Below are 24,866 nucleotides of genomic sequence, written 5' to 3'. Positions count from 1 at the left end.
AAGAGGAATTTGAATCCTATTCACCTGAGTGGGTTTTAGGAGTCAATTCAACAGGATGCGGTGTTAGGCGGTTGGCTAATTCCTAAAGGTTGGGCATATTGTTCATCCTCATTTGGACCGAATACTGATAAGTAAAAATAATATAAATGTGGTCGCACAGGAGATACACCAAGCCCAGAATCTTCTGAAATCTGCCTTATGAAGAACTGCCCACGATTTGCCTTCTTTAATAGGGTTCTCGAATATTACAATTGCGAATAAATAAAACCGCAAAAGTCAATTTGGCGAAAACGTAGAGAAAGGTCTTAACTCAATCTTTACAAGGTCCTGAGCCCGGATTTTTTTTTTATTTTTGAGCTTTTATTGAACACATTGGATTTCTGTCCAGACGCATTGATAAATGTGGTCCAGCTCCTTCAGCAATCATAGGCTAGTCACCAAATGCTTAGCTGAAACAATCGAATTTTATAATCGAATTTTACCTGTCGACCGTTTAAGAAAAATCCACGGAAATTTTGGAGATTACGAATATCTAGAAAAATGCCAAACATGAAATTTCAGTGCGATAATTTACATTTATCTGCTCAAAGAACGCCGACTAGAAACACCAGTTCGTGATATATCTGGTCCTATCTTTAAACCTTTCTTCAAATTTCTCTGAAGGGTTATTAAGTGCCATTTTATCAATGGATTTTCCGAAATGAATTTTGTTGAATGCTATTTGATTTAACCTCACAACTAACTTCTGTCCTTGGACGAAAGAAACTTTTTCCAATAAATTACCATTAAATTTCGTGCAAGCTATGATTCATGTTATAACAACCATTCCGCCATATTATATATAAAACTCTCTCACACTCTCTCATACACACATATATAATCTATACATGGTATCTATGTTCATCTTTTGTACAATTTTTACTCTTTAGCCGTATTCTGTATCCTCAACAGTACGCACAGTCTTATACATAGCAATTTTAGGCAATGTCTCCTCAAACGTTATCGTAATTTTACCCTGCTTTTGCGGTATTCGCTACATTTCCACTTAAGAATCTCGTAACTACCATTGATTGCGATTTCCTCACCCCACTCCCCTTCGGTATACTTTTGACAGTCTATTTCTAGTACACCGATCAAAGCTTCCAGTCTTTGCTTCTCTGTCTCGCGTCCCCTGCTCCTCATCCCTTGTAAAAACCCAGAGATAAAATACGTTCGGGGCGGGTAACTAAAATCGTAGTCAGGTAGATATGTTACTATATTCGAACACACTAATTCATATGCAAAGAGGAAAGTTTTGTTTTATAGATAGCGCAGTCATTGTCGTCCAAGTGTAAGAGAAAAACACAGAAATGTTACAGGACGACCGGAAACTTTCTTCCCTTCCCATTCCTAAATCTTTCTGCTCGAGAGATTTTAATGACATTTATTAAACTCTAAACTAAAATTCCAGTGAATAAAAAAACCTGTCTGATTAGTGACGAATAATAATTCCTAAATCAACTGAAATGATTTAAATTCGGACATCATGTTTCGACATTGAGCTGACAAAAAAACCATTTTCATTTTCAAGCATTATCCAGCATTTATGCGTTAGATTTTCTCCATAAATGCCCCATGATTAAAGATTCATTTACCGACTCAGTACTTATGACAAACATACATTAATGCTGAATCATTTATTCGGCAGCGTATCTACATGATTTTTTTGTGTGTGGAGTTAATTAAGCAGAATAATTCTCTGCGCCGTTTCCTTAATCACTTCTGCGTCTATTGGAACATTAACTGCGTTGTGAAGCAAAAGGCAAAGTTAAAATCTTTCAGATAACAAATACTGTAACCTCAAGTGATAAGAACTAAACCCATGGAAGCGTGAATGTTCATTTAGTCGCCTTCTCATCTCCAGCTGAGTCAGTAAATCTCCAGAAAAAGGATCATTCCATATTTCTGCATATACCCACCCCTTTTCGATTAGAGTCGTAGCAACCAATCTGCATTGGAATCATATTAAACACAAACACATCTCTGCACTTTTTAACATTTCACATTTGGTATTTCTCTCTTTTGCTTTCTTTCTAATCTTTTTATTAGCATTGTAATTCGAGGTACTGACAATTTAAAAAGTTCGTGTCTTCACATAATTAGAATACATAGAGTGTCGGCCGATTTATCGGTGACACAAATACAAATTTGAAGACATTGTATGCGTTTGAATATGCCAGCACACCTTCCCTTACACTTCTCAGAATAGCAGTCAAGATTTTATTGTTTTTTGCAAGTATTAAAATTCTCATTTAGAAATAGGAGATTTTTGTATGCATGGTAATCTGCTGTTTGGCACAAATTAAACATTAACACATTTTGATATTGCTACAAAAGCAGCAATTGCCAACCCCAGCTTTGTGTCTGAAATGATACTAAGTGTTCATATCTTCTGGAATTATTATTTGTGGAATTATTATGTCACAGTACTACTTTCCACTTGTCAATTCATTCCACAATGTCAGTTTAAAAAAACCCACTTAAAATAGACACAGAAGACCGAACTGTGTTGAAAAGCTTATAATTCACCCTCATTCCCCAAACACCACAAAAGTCAAAATAATTTTCAACATTAGTATATTTACACAATTTTAAAAATCTCACTCCAGTGATTAAGGTATGAATTCTGAACAAATTAAAAGTATGAAGGTTCTGAACAATACCACTGATAGATTATAATAAACACCAAAATATTAAATATGAATGAACTATCAATGCAGATCGTGGTAAAACATTCGAGCCATCAAACAACATCACAGTACAATGCTCCAATCAAAACATTAAAAATTACAAACACAACTTTGCTTTTGTCTTATAGGTGAGAGATTTTCTAACTAGCAAGTGAAAATGCTATGATTTTAAATTGAATATAAGGGAGGTAAGATCATAAAAACTTAAATTATCTTAAGAAATACAAATAGTTTCATTTTTTTATGCTTTAGTATAGATCTCAGAAATTCCTAGTTAAAATTGGTGCATTTCAGAATGCTTTCTGCATGCCCACAAGTTTAGTCAACATGTAATATTATCAAGTTTCCAGCCTCCAAAAAATTAGATGATGATATTTTTGGAATGTTATTTCAGTGTGGTGGTTACAACAATTGTTTGCTAAAACCAGGCTTTTTTATTTGTAGAATGATGAATAGAATGGCCTGGTCAGCAGATGTGACTACATTGTCAGACACTGCTACTCAATTAAGTCACCGTCCTGATGTTCCCTGTTCCAATCTTTTTCCTCAGGACGTCTACCAGCCGTTCCAACCTGAAAAAAGAAAAGTGGACCTAGTATTAGGAATTCATAGTCTGAAAGAGGTAGTGTTTGCACTTTGGAAAGGCTTGCGTGATGGTCATTAGAAAACAATGGTGCACTGTGTAACATAGACACAGCTACAGGATACAGACTCATCACTAGATTTTATTTTCAAGATTTTTATCATTCTCTGAATAGGATATGAACTAATAATTTCCCATGTTTTTATAGTACACATGGCATATTTTCTATAGCTTTTAAAAAAACTTGATTCAAGAAGCATCTAGTTAAAAAATCCTCTCCTCAAAATCATATACAAAGAAAACTGTAAGTTGTGCAAAATTTTACATTTAATTGTTTAGCTGCTGGATACTCTTCTTTTTGTTCACAATAAATTCAACTTTTATTACAAAGCATTATATTTTTTTAGGCAACAGACACAAGACAAACTGATTTGATTGTGCTCAAGTAGTTAAGGTCTATCTGTAATATCCAAATATTACAGATAGAAGTCTATCTGGAAAACTAATATCAAAATCAGATATTGGAACATTTCTGATGCAGAACATATACACAGTTAAATATTTTTGTTTACATTACACACGTGCCAGCACTTAACTCAAATGCCAAATTGTAGCAGAAATTGCAATGTCAGTTGCATGTCGAAAGCTATCACAGACTATGCTTTACAGCATTTTATAGACATGCTCTGACCTATGTGTTCATTTACAGTTTGCTTAAAATTTTTAGATTGAAGTCTGTACATTGCTCCACTTTTATGATTTACAAGTAACACTCATGTTTACAGACTATTGAAAAGCACCATGTCTAATATCAGTAACATAACATCTTGTTGTTGAATACAACAAGCCTGTCACAAAGCTGACTAATACAGGGTTGATGATGCAATATGACTTATCTATGAATAGGAAAGGCTAATATTTAATGAGCTTTGTAACATTCAAAACAACAAGTCACCTAATTTCCCAGAATTTTCACAATACAAAAATTGAAATGACTGCTTGTAAATGATTTGAACATTAATTCATTTTGACTTTGGTCTGTAAACAAGAGAAAGGATTACTTTTTTTCCAAATTGAAATGTGCTCTGCCCCCTCCCCAATGGTCAAAAAGAAACAGTTTCTTCAGATTTAGTTGTAGCTTTTAAGTTCACATTAGTAATCATGAAAAGAGCTCTGTCCTCAGTGCCAAGTAGGTCCTTTCCAGCAATTTATGATTCCCTTCAGCTTCCAGCAATGAAGCAACTTCCTGCACCATTGTGCGAAATTCCCTGTCCCTCATGGTTTCTCTTAGCTACATCACATCAAGAGAACTTGGTTTCAGCCACATTTTTCTAAGAATAGTGTTATAGAGTGTCAGATTCTCCTTTACCAGCACACATGATCTGTCATGGATTTCAAGGCTGGAGGGTCAGTCACATTGACATGAAATTATTTCACATGCGTTCATATTCTCATGCTGCACTGCTTAGTCTTATTGTGGTGGATTAGGCCTGGCAGTAGTTAATAACAAGTGCCTCCATCTTTCCCAAGGAACATATATCAAGTTACTACTACTACAACAATCTACTATTATAAAAGTGTATAAAAATAGTGAAGGAAGTTAAGCTCAAATAACTAATTGAGTTACAAGTTAATTATGTCAACTCATATTTTCTTAAAAGATATCCAAAAGAAAACTAATGTGAAATAATAAACTTTTGAAATAAATTGTTTTCTTTTGTTTTTCATTATTTTCATTTTAAACTACAAAAATCTAATTTGAAAGAGCTATGGCAACTATGAATATTCCTGTTCTTAAATCTATGATTTTAGCATTAAATAATTTTTGTTTTCTCAGTGCATATTTTTGACATCACAATTATATCGCTAATACTTTCTAGCTTTATAATGAGTTTTTGCAATCACTATTGGACCTATGATCAAATATATAGCACAGAAATAAGGCAAATGGCTTACTATTCCATGCCTACTACTACTCAGGCTCCACTTAAGCCTCCTTCCATCTTTCCTTACCTAAATCTACAATTTTCATCATCTACTCCCTTCTCCCTCAAATGTTTGTCTAGCTTTCTCCTAAATACATTTACTTCAGCCATTCCTTTGATAATGGGTTCAACAAGCTTATCATCCTTTGGGGAAAAAAAAACTTAATTTGATTTCCTCTATTGGATTTGTTGGTGACTATCTTATTTATGGCCTCGAGAAGTCTGCTCTTCTCCATGAGAGGAAACATTTTTTTTGTATTCACTCTATCAAAATCATTCATAATTTTAAATATTTCTACTAGTGACTCCTTAGCCATTTTTTTAGAACACTCAGCCTGCCAATCCATTCATTATATGTAAGCTCATTCATCTAAATCTTTTCTGCATGCTCTCCATTTATATCCTTCCAGAATATGGTGACCAGAACTGCATGCTGTATTTCAAATGAGGCCTAAGGTTCAATACAGGTTTCATATAACTTTAATTTTCAGTTCTATATCTGTAGAAGTAAACTACAATAGTTGACTTGCTTTTCAAATAAAAACAAATTGCCTTCCTAACCTGTGGTACAGCTTTTAGGGATGGTGGAAGTGTACTCTGAGCTCCCTTGCTCTTCTACTTCATCTAGACCTGCACTTTCCAAGTAATGTGATCTCCCAATTCTTCCTACCTCAGATTTATCTGCATGCAACTTCATTTGCCAATTATTTGTAGATCTGGGTCTTTCTATATTTTGCTGCTGTCCTCCTCAGTATAGATATCAAACTCAACCCTCCTCCCCATTAGCAAATTGGGAATTTGCATTTTTAATTCCAAACTTCAAATTGTTAATGTAAAGTGTAACCAGCAGTGCCCCACTACCATCTCATTGAGACACCACTTCCCACTTTCTGCCATTTTGAATAATTATCCTTCAGCTTCAGCCTGACCTTACTGTTGTGTCTGTTAAGTGGCACTAATTAAAGGGCTCCAGAAAAGCCAAATAATACTTCATTACAACTTTTTATTCTCTCCATTACCTCCTCAAAAAATTGCAAAAAGATTGGTTTAGTCTGCTTGTCCCTTTTGAAACACAGGCTACTATTCATTATTTTATTCCTTGCTCCTGGGTGTTCTTCTGATCATCTTTTTTAGTAAGAACTCTTCTATTTTTCCTACCATTATTGTTTTATTTGATCTGATGCACTTGTGCAGTTCAAAAGATGTTGCCCTTCATATGAGATATTAAACTGATATCATATCTGGCAGTTAAATTATGTTTTAAAGATACCATAAGACTCATCCACAAAAGCAGAAGGCTGTCCCATATCCCGAATAGCCTTCCAGTTTTATTAATTTGAAAATTTGAAGGGGATCAAGTTCTGATTTTAAGATTGTAGATATTTTAAATCCATTTACTCAGACATGTTATTACACAGACTCTGGAGCAGGTGGCACTTCAACCCTGGCTTCCTGCCTCAGAGGTAGCAACACTACCACTGCACCACAAGTACTTCCAAAAAGATGATATTAGAGTCACAGAGATGTACAGCACAGAAACAGACCCTACGGTCCAACTTGTCACACCAACTAGATATCCTAAACTAATGTAGTCCCATTTGCCATTGGCCCATATCCCTCTAAACCCTTCCTATTCATATACCCTTTTTAATATTGCAATTGTACCAGCCTCCACCTCCTCCTCTAGCAGCTCATTCCATACACGCACCACTCGCTGTGTGAAAAAGTTGTCCTTAGGTCCCTTTTAAAATGTTCTCTTCTCACCCTAAACCTATGCTCTCTGGTTCTGGACTCCCCCAACCCAGGGAAAAGACCTTGTCTATTTACCCTATCTATGCCCCTCATGAATTTATAAACCTCTCTAAGGTCACACCTTAGCCTCTGAAACTCCAGGGAAAATAGCTCCAGCCTACTCAGCCTCCTCCTATAGCTCACACCTCCAACCCTAGCAACAGGCAAAGCTTTTCTGAACCTTTTCAAGTTTCACACCTTCCTTTCTATAGGAGGGAAATCAAAATTGCACATAATATTTCAAAAGTGGCCCAACCAATGTCCTGAACAGCTGCAACATGACCTCCCAACTCCTATACTCAATGCTCTGACCAACAAAGGAGAGCATACCAAATGTTTTCTTTGCTATCCTATCTGCCTGTGACTCCATTTTCAAGGAATTATGAACCTGCACTCCAAAGTATCTTTATTCAGCAACACTCCCCAGAACCTTATCATTAAGTGTATAAGTCCTGCCCTTTTCCAAATGCAGCACCTCACATTTATCTAAATTAAACTCCATGTGCCACTCCTTGGCCCATTCGCCCATCTGATCAAGATCCTGTTATACTCTGAGGTAGCCTTCTTCACTGTCCACTATACCTCCAATTTTGGTGACATCTCCAAACTTACTAACTATACCTCTGATGTTTACACCCACATCATTTACATAAATTATGAACAGCAGTGGATCCAGTACTGATCCTTGTGGCACACCACTAGTCACAGGCTTCCGGTCTGAAAGGCAACCCTCCATTGCCAACTGCTGTCTTGGTGCCAGTTCTGTATCAAAATGGCTAGTTCACCCCGTATTCCATATGATCTTACCTTGCTAATATGTCTATCATGAGGAACCCTATTGAATACCTCATTAAGTCCATCCTATGTGACCTATATGGTGATGAGTGCTCTGCCCTCATCAATCCTTTTTGTTACTTCTTCAAAAAACCCAAGCAGCTTTCCCTACACCTACTAGCCTTGCCTTTCATCCTAACAGGAACATACTATCTCTGGACTCTCGTTATCTTGTTTTTGAGTTATTGATTCCTGGAGCAGGTGGGACATGAATCCAGGTCCACAGGTAGAGACATTATCACTGCACCACAAGAATCAACAAATAGAATTACCTTTTTTAAACTAATGCAATAAAAAAATCTGATTAATAGCACATTTCATTCATTGCTTTTTGCGGAATTATAATGCACTCAAGATGGCTGCCATATATACAGATATAATAGCAATGAAACATCTTGAAAAAGTAATTAATATGAATTGGTTTAAAATTAGCGAGTTTCTGGATTTAGATTTGCTTGCTGAGCTGGAAGGTTTATTTTCAGATGTTTCATCACCATACATCTTCAGTGAGCCTCCAGATGAAGCATTGCTGATGATTCCTGTTTTCTATTTATATGTTTGGGTTTCTTTGGATTGGTGATGTTATTTCCTGTGGTGATGTCATTTCCTGTTCTTTTTCTCAGGATGTGGTAAATTGTGGTATTTTGTAGATACCATGTAAGGAATGTAACAAACACTAGATTGGACAAACAGGCAGGAAACTAGCCACCAGGATACATGAACATCAACTAGCCACAAAACGACATGACCCTCTCTCACTAATATTCTTACAGATGAGGAAGGACACCACTTCAACTGGGACAACACATCCATCCTAGGACAAGCCAACAGAGACACGCATGAGAATTCCTAGAAGTATTGGATTCCAACCAGAACTCAATCAACAAACACATTGACTTAGACCCAATTTACCACCCCTTGAGAAAAAGAACAGGAAATGACATCATCATATGAAATGACATCACCACAGGAAATGACATCACCAACCCAAAAAAACCCAAACATATAAATAGAAAGCAGGAATCATCAGCAATGCTTTGTCCGGAGGGTCACTGAAGACGTTGCCTAGTATGGTGTCGAAATGTCTGAAAATGAACCTTCCAGCCTAGTGAGCAAACCTACACCCATTGGTTTAATCTGTTAGTCAGAAATGTGAAGTACTGTGTTTGTATAGATGGTGGTTATTTTATAAAACTAAGTATGTTATACGAAAAAATCATTTGTTTTAAACACAATGCATGAAATTGAGGCAGACATCAGAATTTCAGAAATCATCTGATATCAATGTTCATATTTCCGAATTTAGTAGAAATAGGTTGGCAGTTTCACTATTTTATTGAAATGGTCAGCCTCTAATTTAATTTCTTGTTTAAGTTTTACAGTGATTGATTGGCTTTCCCAGTCCTTCAGAAGATTAGCAGCTGAAGGAGGGAAGGCCAACCAGAGGGGAAGCAAAGTGCATTTTATAGGATTGCTTGTAGGCCAGAATGCTTCCATCCATGACAACTGACCTGAGAATTTATTCTTAAATAAAAACCCTCCAGGATTGACCACCACAGTACATGCCAAACACTGGAGTGGAAAATCAGATTTACCTGCTTTGCCAGCCTGTGCCAGAATCCTTTTTCTCACTATAAGTCAAGCACACAAATCTGGCTGACACTTGGGTGAGAATTCACCAGTGACAAAATAGAGCACACAATGTGATATTGAAGCCCAAACTTCCACCTGAAACTCTGCTGAGTTGTCAATTAATTTTCAAAAAAAATGTCTCTAACTTCTTATCCATCACTTGGACCTTGTATAGTTACACTGCATTGACATTCTAAGTGCTAAATGCTGAATGTTGCCAAAAATTTGGCTAAATGTCCATCCTGGGGAGTTTCATGAAGGGTTTTTCTCCATGAACTCCAGCAGGTTTTCTCATGCAATTTTGTAGTGCTCACCTTGTTAAGTATGCAGTATCCCTCCACAGTGTCGTTTCTACATTACCTTGCACTCAGCAACAGTGGACATTTTCAGCGTTGCTTGGACTTTGTGCCACTGGTGCCACATTTAAAGCCTGGCTAAGCACCAGTTCAAACACTGCAAGTTAGGAATTGCCTATCACAGTTCCATTATGTGAAGAATTCAACAGGAGATATCTAGCAGAGGAAAATTATCATTATAGTTCATGTACAGCCATCTTTTTCCTCAAGATTGCCAGATGAAACCACTACATTAGACTCTGCCAGCCTGCTCTGAAGGTGCCACCTAGACCATGATGCTTCAGTGGTGGGAGAATTGCCAGTGGTGCAAAACAAAGGTTAATACTCTTCGGATAGATTAACTGTCATCATATTCTTTCTGTTACCTGACAACTAACACTAACTCTGTTACTGCATCTACCTTCCACCAAGGCAGGTGGTTCCCCCACTCTCACTATTACATGCAGCGACTCCGTCACTTACCTCAAATTACTAATCCTTCTTGCTCTTTAATGTCTGACTTACTCACATGGGACACCTCACCATCTTTACCTGTACCAAAACTGTCAGTTGCGCCAGCTACTTTTGCCCCACTCAATTCTCTCGCATTCCAAGAGAAAATGGTTCATAGTAGGGGCAGAGGGAGCCCAGGCAGGTTTTGGGGTGACTAAAATGTTCAGTTCACATGTTTTGAGAAGAGATGTTACATTGGAAGAAGATAAAGAATGCTCATGCGGTGTTATGTGTTGTTGCTGATACATCCATATCCCCAGCAACTAAGTATGACTCATTGTGCCCTCTATCACCTTTGTGAATGTAGTATTAATATGTTCTTAATATAGAAATAGAAGCTTCTACTTCTATAGAGCAACTCATTCCCTCTTGTCTTCTGCAGGAACAAGCATTCCAACCTCCACCTCTGAAGTAGAATGTTCAGATCCCTCAGAGGATGTACCGGCCTTCTCCATGACCTGAACTATAACACGTCTATGCATTAGAATTGGGAACACATGTTGGTGTGTACATCACTGGCAAATCTCCTCAGCTGGTTGAGGAAGAAATGTCCCAGTTCATTGCCACTCAGAGAACTGCTGGAAACCAGGCACCTGCTCAACCCCAGGTAGAAGAGGACCCTGTGGTGAGAGCGAAATCCAATCGAATGTCAGTGATTATTGGAAGTGCACACAGATCTGCACTCTATCTCTGTGGCCATGGGTGATCAGCACCAATGGCAAAGAGACAAGGAGATGAGGACCTTAATCCAACTGCCCCTTCATTACAAAGAGATAGGGTGGATGCACACAGTATGGAAAAATGCATACAAAATTACCTTTCCCACCCCAATCTCCTCTCATGACACTCAAGAAGTTCCCAACTACACTACTTCCAATCTGCCTCTGATTCTAAACACTGTACAATTTTAATTTGAGTTTGGTAAACCTATGTCTGGGCAGGACAATCTTAGCATGTCTGGACCCCCTAGTCACAAATGCCTCTGGGATCATCTGGTCCCTCCATCCCAGCTGCAGACACCACGTTTTGTAAGTACTGAAAGGGAAAAGAAAACTATATGAGGGCATGCAGGTGACATAGTCAACATCTCGATATAAATAGAATTTCACATTTGTAAATACATTTTCACTGTGCATCATCAACTGTCTGATTGACTTTTTATAGCCACAGCTACAAAAATGAAGCTAGGGAGGCTATCCTACCTTAGCATAACCCTGATGTCAGAACCCTATCAGGGTTTTTTGGGTCGGGTGGGGGGTGGAGGGTAGGGGAGTTGATATTTTTTCTCCAATATTCATTGTAGCATAACATCTTGCATGTTAAAACTTGCGAGAATCAGATGATGTAAAGCCTTAAAACAGTTGTTACGGCTTGCTTTTCATGCTTTGCAAAAAGAAGTTAAAAAAGAGAATAAATCAAAAATGCTTTACTTACATTTGGGACTAAGCCACAACATCTTGCCTTTCCAGCATTAACACATTTACAGTCAATGAATAATACTTTCATTCAACTCAGTTCCAGTGTAATTGGGCATCAAATAAGTCCTGTCTGCATTGCTATGCCCAACGCTTCTACACTCCATATGATGAAGATGACGTTCTTCCTGATCAACATCCTCATCTTCTTGATTGGAAGAATGTGCGCTCCAGTTGTCCAGAGCACTCCATGCAAGAATTATGTGGTGCACTTTGATGAATACTGCAAGGAATCCTCAGACATATAAAAGCATGGAAACCTCATCTTCAGCAGGGCTATTGTCTGTTCCACAATGCCTCAGTGGAAAAATATGTTGCATTGTATCTTTGCTCAGTGAGGGGTTTGTTTTACAATGTCAATAGCCATATGTGGAGAGGACTGCCCTTGTCTCTTATCTCTCATGGAAACTAAATTTCAGGTTATTTAATATAATTTTCATTAATTTCCAGTATGTTTTAAACCCATATAAGAAAGTGGAGTCGCAGTTAGGTAGGATAGTGAAGAAGGCGCTTGGTATGCTTTCCTTCATTGGCCAGAGTATGGAGTACAGGAGTTGGGAGGTCACGTTATGGCTGTACAGGATATTGGTTAGACCACTTTTGGAATATTGCTTATAATTCTGGTCTCCTTCCTATCGGAATGATGTTGTGAAACTTGAAAGGATTCAGAAAAGATTTACAAGTATGTTGCCAGGGTTGGAGGATTTGAGCTGTAGGGAGAGGTTGAATAGGCTAGGGCTGTTTTCCCTTGAGTGTCGGAGGCTGAGGGGTGACCTTATAGAGGTTAATAAAATCATGAGGGGCATGGATAGGATAAAGAGACAAAGTATGGTATGGTAGAGTCCAGAACTAGAGGCATAGGTTTAGGCTGTGAGGGAAAAGATATAAAAGAGACCTAAGAGATAACTTTTTCACACAGAGGGTGGTGCGTGTATGGAATGAGCTGCCAGAGGAAGTGGTGGAAGCTAGTACAATTGCAACATTTAAAAGGCATCTGGGTGGCTATATGAATAGGAAGGGTTTGGAGGGATATGGGCTGGGCGCTGGCATGTGAGACTAGATTGGATTGGGATATCTGGTCGGCATGGACGAGTTGGACCGAAGGGTCTGTTTCCATGCTATACATCTCTATGACTCTATGGCTCACCAGTCATCCTTGCAAAGCATACAGTCCTTGAAATAAAACAAGAATCTGAAAGTTATCAAGGACAAAATCATCATGTAAACTTCAAGGATACCTGGCGCTGATTTCAATGATGTGTTCACAGTGATCACAGATGAGTTGGACATTGAAAGAATTGAACCTTTTCACATAAATGAAGATGTTTGCATTATGATATAGCATGCTCAATGAAGTATGCACAGTCTGTAGTGCTCTGCACCTGGAATGCTCAGGAGATGACAAGGTTGTGTGGCTGTGTCCTGGAACATCATCTGATGAGGGCACTGCACTTTGCTCATCTGGAAGTCATTCCATTAAAGACAAAAAACTGTGAGCTTCCTGCACTCTTCCAGCTTCCTGAGGGGACTTCCTGTTGGAAACTTTGCATTGCAACTGTTCTACATTCACTGGAACTGACTGCAGATTCTGGGCTTCCACATGCATGCATTCTTATTAATTTATGTGGCCCTTCATTGTTCTATCGTTACAAAGGTGATAATAGTTGTTGGACTTGATTCATTGGTGATGGTTCCAGTGAGCTTATGTGGACAACATTAGGAAAAAAATAGGTCATCAGTAAAATGATCAGTCAACAGTTGCAACTTATGTAAATGATAAGTTGATATAGTCCTCCATACATTGGGATAAGGATGACAACAGAGTATCTCTACATGGACCTTTAACATAATAGACTATACTCAGATGCATTTTGCATAAGCCCTGTCAAAAAGATACAGTAAGAGATTGTAAGTATGGTCAGATCAATTCTTTTCTCCCCAGATTTTCCCTCACCAGCACTAACCACATAATTTAAGAATAGCACCATTGCATAATATTTGTGTTTTGAGATACTTACGGTTCATGTGTGAGGAAAGCAGACCTAGGCTATTGTGCAGCTATGAGATCTTGGAATGAATTTGTGAATTGTGGATCACAGATGACACTTTATGGTCATTTGTAATTACATCTGCTTTGCTGAGATGAGTAGGATTAATTTGTGGTGATCAATGTCACGGTCAAGATTGCTTGTCCTTAGAATGTGTCATCAAAATACTTGATCACTGCTTGAGGTACAAATGCAGAACTTTGTGATTAAAGATGCCTTTAACCTGTACCGTACAAGTGCCTGATTAATGCCTCTTTAGAGGCCTCAAATTTCTCACAAGTAGAGTCCACTACCTCAGATGAAAAGAAATGACTCTTTCAATTCTTGGTGTGTTGGTAGCCATTTTTAATTTTCATTGATCATTCGTAATTTGGACGTGGATGAATGCAACATAGTGAGCACTCCTGAGAATGAGATGCAGCTTCAGCATTCTAATCTAGGGGACTGCCCTCACACTTTTAATTTCCTCTCTGCCTTGTTAGCCCTGTGAACACCATCAGGTTTGAGCCTCCACATGGTTCCATTCAATTCTTTTATTTAACCCTTCATCTCCCAAGCCCCAGGTCTACAGTTTAGCTATATCAAACATCATTATATACTGTAATTAAAGCCAGGCCACTGTCAATGACACCCCTCCCTCTTTTGCTCTCTTGACTCCCACCTTTACATGTAGTGTTACCCCTCTTTAGTTATTGCCCCACTGTAGCCCACATACTACATCCAAAAGATATAGGACAGATGTCAGAGGTAGTTTCTTTACTCAGAGATTAGTAGGGGCATGGAACACACTGCCTGCAACAGTGGTAGACTTGCCAAACTTAAGGGCATTTAAATGGTCATTGAATAAACATATGGATGAAAATGAAATAGTGTCGGATAGATGGACTTCGGATTGATTCCACATGTTGGTGCAACATCGAGGATTGAAGGGTCTGTACTCCGTTGTAATATTCCAGAACAAAGAACAAAGAACAAAGAAAATTTACAGCCCAGGCCCTCCAAGCTTGAGTCGATCCAAATATACTGTCTAAACTTGTCGGTCAATTCCTAAGCATCTGTATCCCTCTGCTCCCCACCTACTCATACATCTGTCTAGACACATCTTAAATGAATCTACCATGCCTACCTCTACCACCTCTGCTGGCAACGCGTTCCAAACGCCCACCACCCTCTGTGTGAAATACTTGCGCGTGTATCCCACTTAAACTTTCTACCTCTCATGTTGAAAGCGTGACCTCTCATTTTTGAATCCTTCACCCTGGGAAAAGCTTGTCTCTATCCGCCCTGTCTATACTTTTCATGATTTTGTAAACCTCAATCAGGTCCACCCTCAATCTCCTTTTTTCTAATGAAAATAAACCCAACCTACTCAACCTCTCTTCATAGCTAGCATCTCTTCATAGCCAGGCAACGTCCTCGTAAACCTTCTCTGCACCCTCTCCAAAGCGTCCTTTTGGTAATGTGGTGACCAGAACTGTACATAGTTTTCTAAATGTGGCCGAACCAATGTCTTGTACAATTTTAACATGACTTGCCTGCTCTTATACTCAATACCCCATCCAATTTGCCAAGCATACTATATGTCTTCTTGACCACTCTATCCACCTGTGCAGCAACCTTCAGGGGACAATGGACCTGCACTCCCAGATCTCTCTGCCCATCAACTTTTCCCAAGGTTCTTCTGTTCATTGTATAATTCTCTCTAGAATTAGTCTTGCCTAAATGCATCACCTCACATTTGTCTGGATTGAAATCCATCTGCCACTTTTCCGCCCAACTCTCCAGTCTATCTATATCCTCCTGTATTGTCTGACAGTCCCTTATGCTTTCTGCTACTCCACCAATCTTCGTGTCATCTGCAAACTTGCTGATCATACAAACAGTGCCCTCTTCCTGTTCATTTATGTGTATTACAAACAACAGTGGCCCCAACACTGACCCCTGTGGAACACCACTGGTCACCTTTCTCTATTTCGAAAAACTCTCTTCAACTGCTACTCTCTGTTTCCTGTTGCTCAACCAGTTCTTTATCCATCTTGCTAGAACACCCTGTACACAATGTGACTTCACTTTCTCCTTACTAAAGTCCTTGTATATGACATCAACAGCCCTTCCTTCATCTATCAACTTGGTCACTTCCTCAAAGAACTCTGTTAAGTTGGCAAGGCACGATCTCCCCCGCACAAAACCATGTTGCCTATCACTGATAAGCCCATTCTTTTCTAAATATAAATAGATCCAAATCCCTCAGTACCCTCTCCAGCAACTTTCCCATCACCGATGTCAGGCTCACTGGTCTGTAGTTACCCGGTATATTCTACTACCCTTCTTGTACAGGGGGACAACATGAGCAACCTTCCAGTCTTCCGGCACCTCACCTGTATTTAAGGATGCCACAAAGACATCTGTCAGAACCCCAGCTATTTCCTCTCTCGCCTCCCTCAGCAACTTGGGATAGATCCCATCTGGTCCTGGGGATTTGTCCACTTTAATAACTTCTAGCCTACCCAATACATCTTCCCTACTTACATCAACGTGATCTAAACTAATCAAACTTCTATCTCTAATCTCAAGATTCATCATGTTCCTCTCCTCAGTGAATACTGATGCAAAGTAATCATTCAGAATCTCACCCATTCTCTCAGGTTCGACACACAGCCTTCCTTCATTATCCTTTAGTGGACTGATCCTTTCTCTAGTTACCTGCTTGCTTCATATATAAAAATAAAATGCTTTGGGATTCATGACCCCTTTTAGTCCACTTGATTCCTCGTTTAAGATTTGTCCTACTCTTCCGATATTTCTCCAGGGCCCGCTCTGTTCTTAGCTGCCTAGACCTTATGTACGCTTCCGTTTTCCTCTTGGCTAGTCATACAATTTCTCCTGTCACCCACGGTTCATGAATCTTGCCCTTCCTATCCTTTGCCTTCAGCGGGACATGTCTATCCTGCACTATCTTTAACCTATCTTTGAAAGCCTCCCACATCTTAAATGTGGACTTCCCTTCAAATAGCTGTGTCCAATCCACATTTCCAAGCTCCTGCCTAATTTTGATGTAATTAGCCTTGGCCCAGTTTAGTACTCTTCTCTTAGGACCACTCTCTTCTCTATCTACGAGTATTCTAAAACTTAAAAAATCGTGGTCACTGTTTCCAAAGAAATCCCCCACCGCAACTTCTATCACCTGTCCTGGCTCATTCACCAGTACCAGGTCCAGTATGGCCCCTTCCCTCGTCGGACTATTGACATACTGCTCTAGAAAGCTCTCCTGGATGCTTCTTACAAATTCTACCCCATCCAGACCTCTGACACTAAGTGTATCCCAGTCAATGTTGGGAAAATTAAAATTTCCCATCACCACTACTCTATTGCCTCTACATCTTTCCATAATCTGTTTACTTATTTGTTCTTCTACCTCATGCTCACTGTTGGGAGGCCTGTAATACAGCCCCAACAATGTAACTGCACCTATTTATTTCTCAGCTCCACCCATAATGCCTCACTACCCAAGACCTCCATAGTGTTCTCCTTTAGCACAGCTGTGATATCTTCCCTGACCAGTAATGCAACTCCACCCCCTCTTTTACTTCCCACCCTGTCCTGTCTGAAGCGTCTATATCCTATAACATTTAGTTGCCAATCATCGTGCCCTTCCTTCAACCAAGTCTCTTTGATTGCAATAACATCATACTCCCAGGCATCAATCCAAGCCCTAAGTTAATCTGCCTTACACACTATACTCCTTGCATTAAAGTAGATGCATTTCAGGCCACCAGTTCTTTTGCGCTCATCTGCTCTCTGCCTACTCTTTCCTTTATTAATGCTATCTTCATGATTCTTACAGTCTCCAGTTCCCACCTCGCTGCCGACTTGTTTTCTCTTCTGGTTCCCAGACCCCTGCCACATTAGTTTAAAACCTCCCCAACAGCAGTAGCAAAAACTCCCCCAAGGACATTGGTTCCAGTCTGGTTCAGATGTAGACTCTCCATTTTGTAATAGTCCCATATTTCTATGTTCTAAAATTCACACAATTATCCCAAATCCCCCTTCCCATCAGTAACACCCTCTTATCCTCCCTTGACTCTCAAGACTGTGTTTGGCCCATTCCCTGATTGTCTTGGAACGATCTTATTGATGATCGCGACGGTTTTTTTTTTCAGCTTTAAAACTGATTTAAAGCTAATCTCTGCACTGACTGGACTAGTTAGACTCCATCTGAAGGAGTGAGTGCAGCCCACATATTGGACTGAATAAGGTAGAAGCTTTGACCCTGATCGTTCAACTGACTATGTCCAAGCTCCTGGACTGAGATCTAACTGTGTCCTGCTATACCCAGCTGAACTTCTGTCAACTAGATTAAGGAGTATTGCCCTTTTTATTTGAGCCATGGCCATCAGGTTGAAGCACATTCAGTGTTTACTGCATTAGCTATTGGCAGATGCAGTAGGTGTTGCATTTATGTAGCATGTCATTATGTAACATGACAAGGTTTTTATTACAAAAATGAACTGCAGATGCTGGAAATCTGAAACAAAAACAGAAATTGCTGGAGAAATTCAGCAGGTTTGGCAAAGTCTGTCGAGAGAAAGTGGAGTTTTGAGTCCAGTGACCCATCTTTAGAACCGATAGCTGCAAGGAAAAGGTGGTATATATGCTGAATACGGGGTATGCGTGTATGCATTTTGTGTGTGTGTGTGTGTGAAAACAAGTGGATAGATGGAGACAGAGCCCAGAGAGAAAGAAAAGATGCTAAGGGGGACCATAAGTAGGTGAAAATCGGTTGGCTGTGCTGAAAGCAGCCCAGCATTTAAATGGTCACTCGATAGGCATATGGACGAGAACGGAATAGTGTAGGTTAGATGGGCTTCAGATTGGTTCACAGGTTGGCACAACATTGAGGACTAAAGGGCCTGTACTGCGCTGTTATGTTCTATGTTCTGTGTCATGACTGGGTCTGAGGTATGGGGGATGAATGAAAGACATCGATAAAGGTATTCAGGTTTTAAAAATTATCGAACTCGATATTGAGTCCTGAAGGCTGCAGGGTATGAAGCAGAAAGTGAGATCTGCTGAACATCACTGGAGGACTGCAAGAAACCTGAGATGGAAACATGGTGAGGTGTTGAAGTGACAGGCAATTCAAAACTCCAAAGTCTAGATTAGAGTGGTGCTGGAAAAGCACAGCAGATCAGGCAGCATCTGAAGAGCAGGATGAACACCTCATCTTCCGCCTCAGAACATTTCAACCCCAGGGCATCAATGTGGACTTCACCAGTTTCATCATTTCCTCTTCCCCCACCTTACCCTAGGTCCAACCTGACAGCTCAGCACCATCCTCATGACCTGTCCTACCTGCCAATCTTCCTTCCCACCTATCCCCTCCACCCTCCTCTCCGATCTATCACCTTCAACTCCACCTCCAACCACCTATTGTACTCTTGACTACCTTCTCTCCAGGCCTATCCCCCTCCCATTTATCTCTCCATCCCAGAGGCTCCCTGCCTCATTCCTAATGAAGGGCTTTTGCCCGAAACGTCGATATTCCTGCTCCTCGGATGCTGCCTGACTGACTGCTTTTCCAACACCACTCTAATCTAGACACTGATCTCCAGCATCTGCAGTCCTCACTTTCGCCTAATTCAAAACTCCAGATTATTTTTGCAGACAGATGTAGGGGCTCTGCAAAGCAGTCACCCATCTGCATTCTATCTCCCCCATATAGACAGCCCATATTGTGTCTGCATTGAAAGCAAAAGCAGTGATGCTGTGATCATCCAGAAGTGCAATGTGAGTGAGCACTAGGACCCCAAGCTAAGCTCCCAAGATAAAACTTGTTCTGATGTATGAGATGGATGTGTGTCCCTGTGCACAAAGTGATTTGGCAGCTGCATTGTAGCGTGAGGTGTCAGTGAGCTCCAAAGTGCCATACTGAAATGGTGAGCTGTATTATAAGTGAGTCTGAGATGTGCTATGATGTGTTGAGTATTGTGCTTTGTTGATGCCAACCTCTGTGGATGGGGGTGTGTGCAGTCCCAGCCCATAGAATGTGTTTTCAGATATTGGGGAATGCTCACCAAGGCAATTGCCTGGAGAAGATGACAGTGAGCTGCAACCACCAGGTAGCCACTCTGAGTTTTGTATCATGAATTGGAGCCGTCCAGTTGCTCTCCACTGTCTGGGAAAATAGCAAATTGCATAAAGTGAGGAGATTAGCTGTCAATGAGGTAGTAATGCATGCTCACTTGTGAGATTCTCATCTAGCTGTTGAAAGCTTATGTGGAAAATCAGACTTCTTTTTACTCTCATTTTATACTCTTTTTTTCATTCTTGCCATATTTTCCCAACTCTCTCACTATTGCTCATGTCAATCAAGAATGGGGAAAATTCTGCTCTACTTTATTTTCTACCCTATTTGATGTTGTACTATTTGTCATTGTGTCCAGAGTTTTCTGCCTTCAGTAAAATTGAGATATTTATGTTGGCATAGCATTGTGCCAAAGTGGCCAGTTTGCTATGGACTTAATGTTTTGGAGCAATACTGTACCAGTCAGTATTTAAATGTCAGGACTTGAAAAATAGCTCCACTATCCTCTAACTCAAAAAGATACAATCATCCGTTTTAAATGAAGGCACTTTTACTTTGATAGCATGTCTCCAGGAATCCAGAACTTAAGTAGAGACCTGTAATCACTGAGTTTCAGTCTTCAACTTTTAATGTTACCAACTGGACGACCAGAATAAAGAAATATTCATTTTCCATACCTCATACCTTTGCTTTCTAGGCTTTTGAAAAGATGGGCTTGTGTGTCATTAGTTGTGTGGATTTAATCATTTTATTAGATTGTATATTGCAGCTGAAACACCAGTTGGTCACTGATGCCACTCTAACATGATACAAGTATCTTTAGTGAAACCAGTGGATTGCAAGTATATGCTACTAATTTTTTGATTGGATTTGAATGGATTCTAAAATTACAAATACATTAAGAATGCCAGACCTCATGAAACGGCTGTGTATTAAGCTTTTAGAATCCAAGATTAAACAGAATGTCTTGGTATTGAGTTTGGAGTTAACTTGTAAATTAACTTGTCCTGGTGACAGGCCCATATGACCTAGTTCAGGTCAAGCCCCATTGATAGTCAGGTGCAAGCTTTCATATGTGAACACAAAAGAGAAGGGAGATTTTCTTGCTACTCTCAGGCCGACAGATTCTCAGGGACAGTCAGACCAAAAACAGGTAATGCTGTGTCAGGCAAATGCAAAGATTTACTTTTAGGTTAATCATCAAACAGTGCAGCTAAGATGGAATCCCTATTGTAAGGCACAGAGCTTGTTGTGGTTAGTTGAAGACCAAGAATCACCAATTGGTGGCTTGCTGCTGAAAGTTAATTAAGTGAGGAGGAATTTGTTTAAAATGATACTGGAAGATTCACCATGCAAGGGAAGGAAAAGGATTTTGAAATGCTGATAGGCATTTGGGAGGGGTGTAAAATTCAAGCCAGCATATTTGCTGAGAATATGCTGTGAAGTATAAACTTGGACTGAAAACTTTGGTTGTGTTAAGGAGTTATTGGCCAGTAGATTTGAAATTAGTACACCAAATTCGTTCATTATCATCAACTATGTCGAATGATTGGTTGCAGAACACTTGGGTATTGCTGAAATAAAATACATTCTATTGAAGCTTTTCATCCTGCACTGTTCAGGATAATTCAGAAGGGTATCAATTCAAAGAAAAACCAAAATTGGTATTGCACAAGAGGATCATGCTGATTGGTTGATAAGTGAACTCTGATTAATGGGAGAATCACCATTGAAAATGCACCAATTAATGATGATTGTCAGTTAACTCCCAGGCTTGTTAAATTTTAAACCAGGCATGTTCTATAATTGGGCAACATTTTCCGGATAATTAAGTGCATGAAGAATTATACTGGTAAGCCAAATTAGCATTTTCACTTGGGCTTGTATTGTGGCACACTTGCACCATCCTGGAAGTTACAGTTATTAATGCACAGGGACTTGTTCTCATCAGACAGAAGTAAAAGTACATGCACTGCACCAGTTTCAACTCAACAAAACAAGTGGCAGCCATTTTTGTTTTATTTCTCAGGACAACTCTGTCTGATTTAAAATTTAAACAGTGCTTGTTGGCAGTTAACTGTCAGTCATCTTTAATGGGTGCATTTTCCTTGGCAAATTTCTCTAACAATCAGAATCTGCTTGTCCAGAAGTTAGCACTCTTCTCTTATGCAGTAGAAATGTTGGTTTTGGTTTTCTCTTTAAACTGGTATTCTTGAGAATTGTTCTGATGAATGCAAGATAAAAAGCTTTGGCAAAAAGTCTCCTTTCAGCAATAGTTAATAAGAGAAAGACATGAATTCATATAGTACCTTTGATGGACTGAGCAGAACTCTGTGTTTTCCTTCGAACAGGACCTCAGAATCTTTTGTATGTATCAAGATAGATGTCTCAGATTAGTGTTTGAATTGAAAGATGGCACCTTTTGACAATGGAGAACTTCTCCCAATGAAGTGACCAGACATAATTAGATTAGAGTGATGCTTGAACCTATATTGGCTTAGAGGCAGTAGTCCAGATGAGAAGCATGGAATGTAACAATAGAGGCAGTGTTATGGGCCAGACAAAGCACCCTCAAAATATGTCAAGAAGGTAGCCTAGACCCTAACATTGTATTTTATTTAAAGGCAAGTGTAAGGCGCTGTGTTCCAGATATGATTCAATTGTTCCACTACTAGGCTTTAAGCAAAACACACTTCATTCTTACAACAGTTAAAATACAAACAAAGAATTGGCATAACTTCAACTCTATTGAAATACTCAATAAAGTATTTTAAAGGCACAATGTACCTTGGGATGATAAAAGAGTATAATTAGTTACAGATCATCATTCAAATCAATGTCTAAACACTTGCATTGGAAGTATTCTCCAAAAAATAAAATGCTGATGAGAGCCAATTGAGCTAAAAATTAGAAGTTTAAAAATCCATGTCCAGGAGAAAGGGACAATAAAAGAAACAATCTTGCAGCAGAAAGAGAAATTCAAGCTTTTTTGATGATCAATACACTGAGGCATTTGAGAAGTTGTTAGGATTCGGGTTTTCTCCAGGATGAGATTGTGCACTTGTCGGATTGGTGGTGTGTCGGGAGATGTGGACGCAAAGGAGATGAATAAATAATTAGAGGTGGCATTATTAGTAGTCAATGTTCAAAAAAAGAACAAAATATATTTATTTTGTATTAGCTGCTTTCAACCCCAATGCTAGTCTTAAATTCAAGCTTTGGGGGAAAGAAAGAGAAAATCAAACAATTTTACCGAACGAAAATTTTGTGCTTCTCTTTGGCTGTGGCCATTTTGTAATGAACCTTTTGCCAAGATACTTATTCCCATAATTGAAGTAAACTCTGAAGCAAAACTGAGCAGTTTTGTAAAATCTTTAAACAGAATACTATCATTTTTCCTTAAAAAGCTGTAGAAACCTGTGTCTATGTCCATCCACCCCTCCTACAAATTCAACCAGCAAAATGATCAACCAACTAAGTTTGTCAGAAGTCTGTTTACTCTGTACTAAGAACCCTTAGATGACCCTTTACAGATTCAATGAGCTGCACTTGGAGAGAATTGTGGAGGGTATGTTTAATCAACAACAACAACACTGCTATGCTGAAAATAAGCTTATTTTTCTGCAATTTATTCTTTGCTGATAAAATTTAAATAAATATATTTACACAGACATACATACACATACACAAACAAGGAATAAAGAAGTACATATGTATGATATTGAAGCATAGGGACACTACTGTTGCAAAACTCTCGAGATACCCTTGAAAGATTACAGCACTAGTCTTCCCAGTTATGAACAGGAATTTTCAGACTCCATGCCACTTATGCCAATAGCACTCATGTATTATCTAATAGACTGTGGATAATCAATATCAAGAACTGATTCCAAATCCTTCTGTCAGTTTCCTAATACATTTAAAATACTTGTTACACATTCCTCATGGAGTTGAACAACAGCAAACAGTGGAATTTATTTGTAGTATTTATGGATGATTATTATTTTCTTGGTGAACAGATTAACTTTATTGAGATTGGCATTAAATCACATACAACATTTGCAAATCTTCAGAACAATTTATTGTTGGACTATATGATTTTGTATTGAAAATTATTCAGGAATGTTCCTTCAAAATGTTAGTAGACAACCTTGTTTAGCTTATGTTACAACCTGGATCTTCTGACATTATATTGATATTTAAGGCGTTTGGGTTCTAAAAATCAAGACAAAACTGCTAACTAGGTGGTAATGGCACAACATAGCAATTACATTACTGCTGTTGTCAAGTTAACAACTCCTAAACAATGGTTTCTTTAAAACTTGAGAAATACAGTTGGCAGGCTGACTATGAGCATAAGCAAATTATTTTGACCTTAACAGGAAGTCAGAATTATAACAAATTAAAAGAGTAAGTCAAGTTAAATGAGATAAAATACTTGAAACATGAAAAGAATATTTCCCAGAAGTTTTGCTGGGGGGGGGTAATACCAATTTGCCATTCAACTTTTACGGCATAAACAACATTCCATAGGATTCTGACCTCATGGTAGGCTACTTAGTAAATTAAGGGGGCATGGAATTAACAAATTGAATTGCCATGTAGTATGGATCAGAAATTTCTTGGGAATTCTAGCCTCTTAAACATTCCTGACTATAACTGCTTCACACTGCCACTTGTGCTGTCAGTTGCCTAGGTCTCAAATTCTATCCTTAAACATCAAACTATCTAACTACATTTCTTTCCTTAAGACACTCGTTAAAATCTCTCTGTAACCAAACTTTGGTAACCTATTAACACTTTATGGGGCTGGGTGTCATATTTAGCTTTAAGGTACTTCTGTGAAGTTCCTTGGG

General features: G+C 39.0%; 1 protein-coding gene across 3 annotated transcripts in view; it reads right to left on the bottom strand.

Annotated features, from left to right (window-relative positions):
* Positions 1 to 2,599: 2,599 nt before the first annotated feature.
* mipol1 (mirror-image polydactyly 1) overlaps positions 2,600 to 24,866 on the bottom strand; it is a 413,171-nt gene continuing 390,904 nt past the window's right edge. For all 3 annotated transcript variants that reach the window (XM_072568912.1, XM_072568913.1, XM_072568914.1), the window contains exon 10: positions 2,600 to 3,301. In XM_072568912.1, coding sequence (XP_072425013.1) covers positions 3,235 to 3,301 — 67 coding nt within the window. In that variant the 3' untranslated portion in view covers positions 2,600 to 3,234. The remainder of the gene's footprint in view (positions 3,302 to 24,866) is intronic.

This window comes from Chiloscyllium punctatum, chromosome 4 (assembly GCF_047496795.1).
Source record: "Chiloscyllium punctatum isolate Juve2018m chromosome 4, sChiPun1.3, whole genome shotgun sequence".
NCBI classification, from domain to species: domain Eukaryota; kingdom Metazoa; phylum Chordata; class Chondrichthyes; order Orectolobiformes; family Hemiscylliidae; genus Chiloscyllium; species Chiloscyllium punctatum.
Note: the sequence above shows the minus strand (reverse complement) of the source record. Positions and strands in the feature narration are given on the sequence as shown.